Source organism: Trametes versicolor (assembly GCF_000271585.1).
Source record: "Trametes versicolor FP-101664 SS1 unplaced genomic scaffold TRAVEscaffold_188, whole genome shotgun sequence".
NCBI lineage: Eukaryota > Fungi > Basidiomycota > Agaricomycetes > Polyporales > Polyporaceae > Trametes > Trametes versicolor.
The window spans coordinates 1-2,604 of NW_007360508.1; the positions used below are offsets into that span (position 1 = coordinate 1).

The following is a 2,604-nucleotide window of genomic DNA, read 5'->3' on the forward strand; positions in this document are numbered from 1 at the left end:
GTATATATACGAGTGCACTGCCGCACGTCGCGCGGATCTTGACCGGCTCGCGCGAGCTTGGCTGTAGCTACGCGAGCAAATGTGAGTGCCCCGGCCTCGGACCTCCATGCACCCTCCCGCTCACCGTGCGCACTTTCGCTTCGCCTCGCCTCGCCGTGGGCTTCGTGGTCCAATTGTGTCTCGTCCGGGGTCTAGGGCATCGGCGGACGAGTCCGCGGCGTGACTTTACATGACGAGCGGAGGGCCGGGGCCCGCCTGAGTGAGATGTAAAGCGAGGCGAGAGTATTCGCGGAGGCGAGGACAGAGCGGACCAACGGGGCGCGATCCGGGGCGCGATCCGGGACGCGCTAGATGCGAGTGCATCCGGGAATACGAAACAGGGTACGCCCCAGGTATTTCGTACATGATGCAGGGACGCCTTTCGCGACGGCGCGCTGCTCAAAGTTTGTGCTGCCGGGCGGAGTGCATGTCCCGCCCGCCGGCGCGTTTGACAATGTTCTGTCGACTGAATTAGATTGTGACCGCGCATGCAACGTTCGTAGGTACAGGTGTACGCCTGTGGCATGTACCATGAGATAAACAGGGCGTGTACTTACCGTGAGGCCGGAGGAGCATGTCTGTGCGCGAGGCATTAAGGCTGAGCATGCGAAATCCACTTGCCGACGCATACGGAACACACTACGGGAAGGCACCGACAATGTCGTGCCGCCGCGAACATGGGAATTCGATCGAGAGGGTGCGCGCAATGCTCCTCCCGAGTTTCAGAAGCGATGATGGTGTTTGTCTCGCTTGGACAGCGCGAGGCGAGCTCGCAAGGAGACTGACATTGTGCTGTAGCTGAGATCGTGTGCACAGACAAGGGATGGCGCGGAGCGCAGTGGGTTCTCGATTGGGGAAGTAGTCTGTTGGAGGAGTCAAGCGAATGCGATGAGCACAGTGCAAGAATGTCAGGAGCAGTGACCAAGATGGCGCAAGGCCTGGCGGTCTGCTCATTCGTCCATCGCCTCAATATTGCATTACATAGTAGTATATGGAAGCCACAAACATCGTACTAAATGATCGAAAGAGGTCTAATGTGCCGCAACAATGATTACACCAAGTCCGAGCGGTCGAGATCAAATACGGAGACGTACCGCATATGTGGAGGCCCGAACGATGCTCGTAAACGCGAATCGCGCTGCCGCTGCTGGTGTACCTAACCGCGGTGCCTGCACGACCGTAAACGAAGCTTGCCCTTCAAGGTTAGGACCGTCCCAGATCCCTGGCCCCGCGAGGATCTTGCGAATGCTCAGGGCCTTTGAAAACTCGAGTGTCGAGCTGCTGAGCACATCTGCAGTTGGCTGTTAAAGAGGTCCGACATCAGCTACGGATCCGGAAGATATGACGTAGGTGCGCTCGGAACGCACTCTCGATCGTATGGTCGCCACCGTGAGTGGCCTGCGAGACGAGCAGAGCCGTTGCGGATACTCCAGACCGGGCACACCGAGGTTTAAAGTTGCATCCAATGGCATTCTCGTTCAGCCATAGGAGTGCCTCTGTGGAGTCGGCGTGAGTGGTCGGCGGGTTCGCGCTTCGATTTAACACTGTTACAGACGTATCAAAGATGTCTTCTTCGTCAGCGGGCGCATGCAAACAGGATGCATTCCATTGCATGGCTGCACAAAGTGACAGCAGTCGTTCCGGCGCGGAATAGCAGCCCTGATAATCAAGACTCATACACATGCGAACAGTGTAGGGATGACCCACGCAGACTGCCGAGGCCGTCCGAGATGCCCAAGCTTATTTGGGAATATATTTGCAGGCCAAGATCAGTTTTGCACGGGAATTCGGCAGGACTGGAGCGTACCGACATCAAATCCGACGGGCGTAGCGTTCCTCGGAATGCTCCGTACGGCATGCAGAAGGGACGTTCTGTCCGGTCTATGTGGTTACCGCGCGAGCGAAGCACGGACACGGCGGGGATACAAACAGCTCATAAGCTGTCCCTTGTTTGGCGGTACACCATACACTTGCAGCGAGAAGCTGACGGATCGAACCAAGGCTCAATGTTGTAACGTGGGCTATCGACGGACACGAGAAGGCGGCGGTGGGGTTGTCAGGTGTTATTAGCAAGGCGCGAGGCGCAGAGAATCCCGTTGTCAATCCAGGGACTCGGAGATCGCGAGAGTCATCCCGAGTGGAGGCCGTCCCAGGGCGGTGGCGAAATGACCGCAGCAGAAGGATAACCCCGTGTTCTTGCCGTATCCGAGCTGTCGCCCAGGTACGCGGTAACGGCCCTCTCCGGGACGAGAACACATGGGAACTGCTTCGGTGGGCAACGGCGGTTTTGCGGTGGCTGATCGGTGAGCGGCCAGGACCCTGCCTCGGACAGCGTGTATCCCGTACTGAGCGGTATCTTTAGACATCATACGGAGCCTGATACATGTCTGTAGCACACGGCTAATCGAATTAAACAGCGAGGGAGTATGCGAGGACCAGCCGCGAGCGCATGGGAGGAGGAAGAGAGGTGTCTGGAATAAAGTTCAATATCCGGGTCGGCGCCGAATCCACGCGGGCGGGCGCTCCAGCCTCCGAACCACACCGCTTGCCAATCTGGGCACAGCG

General features: G+C 58.1%; 1 protein-coding gene across 1 annotated transcript; it reads right to left on the bottom strand.

Annotated features, from left to right (window-relative positions):
* Positions 1-1,001: 1,001 nt before the first annotated feature.
* On the bottom strand, positions 1,002-1,919 carry TRAVEDRAFT_75758 (uncharacterized protein). The gene is made up of 3 exons (XM_008047734.1): positions 1,847-1,919; positions 1,407-1,778; positions 1,002-1,340 (listed from the first exon to the last, which is right to left on the bottom strand). Exons 2-3 carry the CDS (start codon positions 1,720-1,722, stop codon positions 1,243-1,245), a joined length of 414 nt encoding a protein of 137 aa, XP_008045925.1. The 5' UTR covers positions 1,723-1,778; positions 1,847-1,919; the 3' UTR covers positions 1,002-1,242.
* Positions 1,920-2,604: the final 685 nt, after the last annotated feature.

What these genes read in the sequence shown, in the direction of transcription:
- TRAVEDRAFT_75758 (XM_008047734.1), bottom strand. Translation starts at nt 1,722, where the DNA reads ATGTGTATGAGTCTTGATTATCAGGGCTGCTATTCCGCGCCGGAACGA. An exon ending in TGGCGACCATACGATCGAGA is followed by an intron (nt 1,341 to 1,406) that starts GTGCGTTCCGAG and finishes CCTCTTTAACAG; the next exon opens with CCAACTGCAGATGTGCTCAG.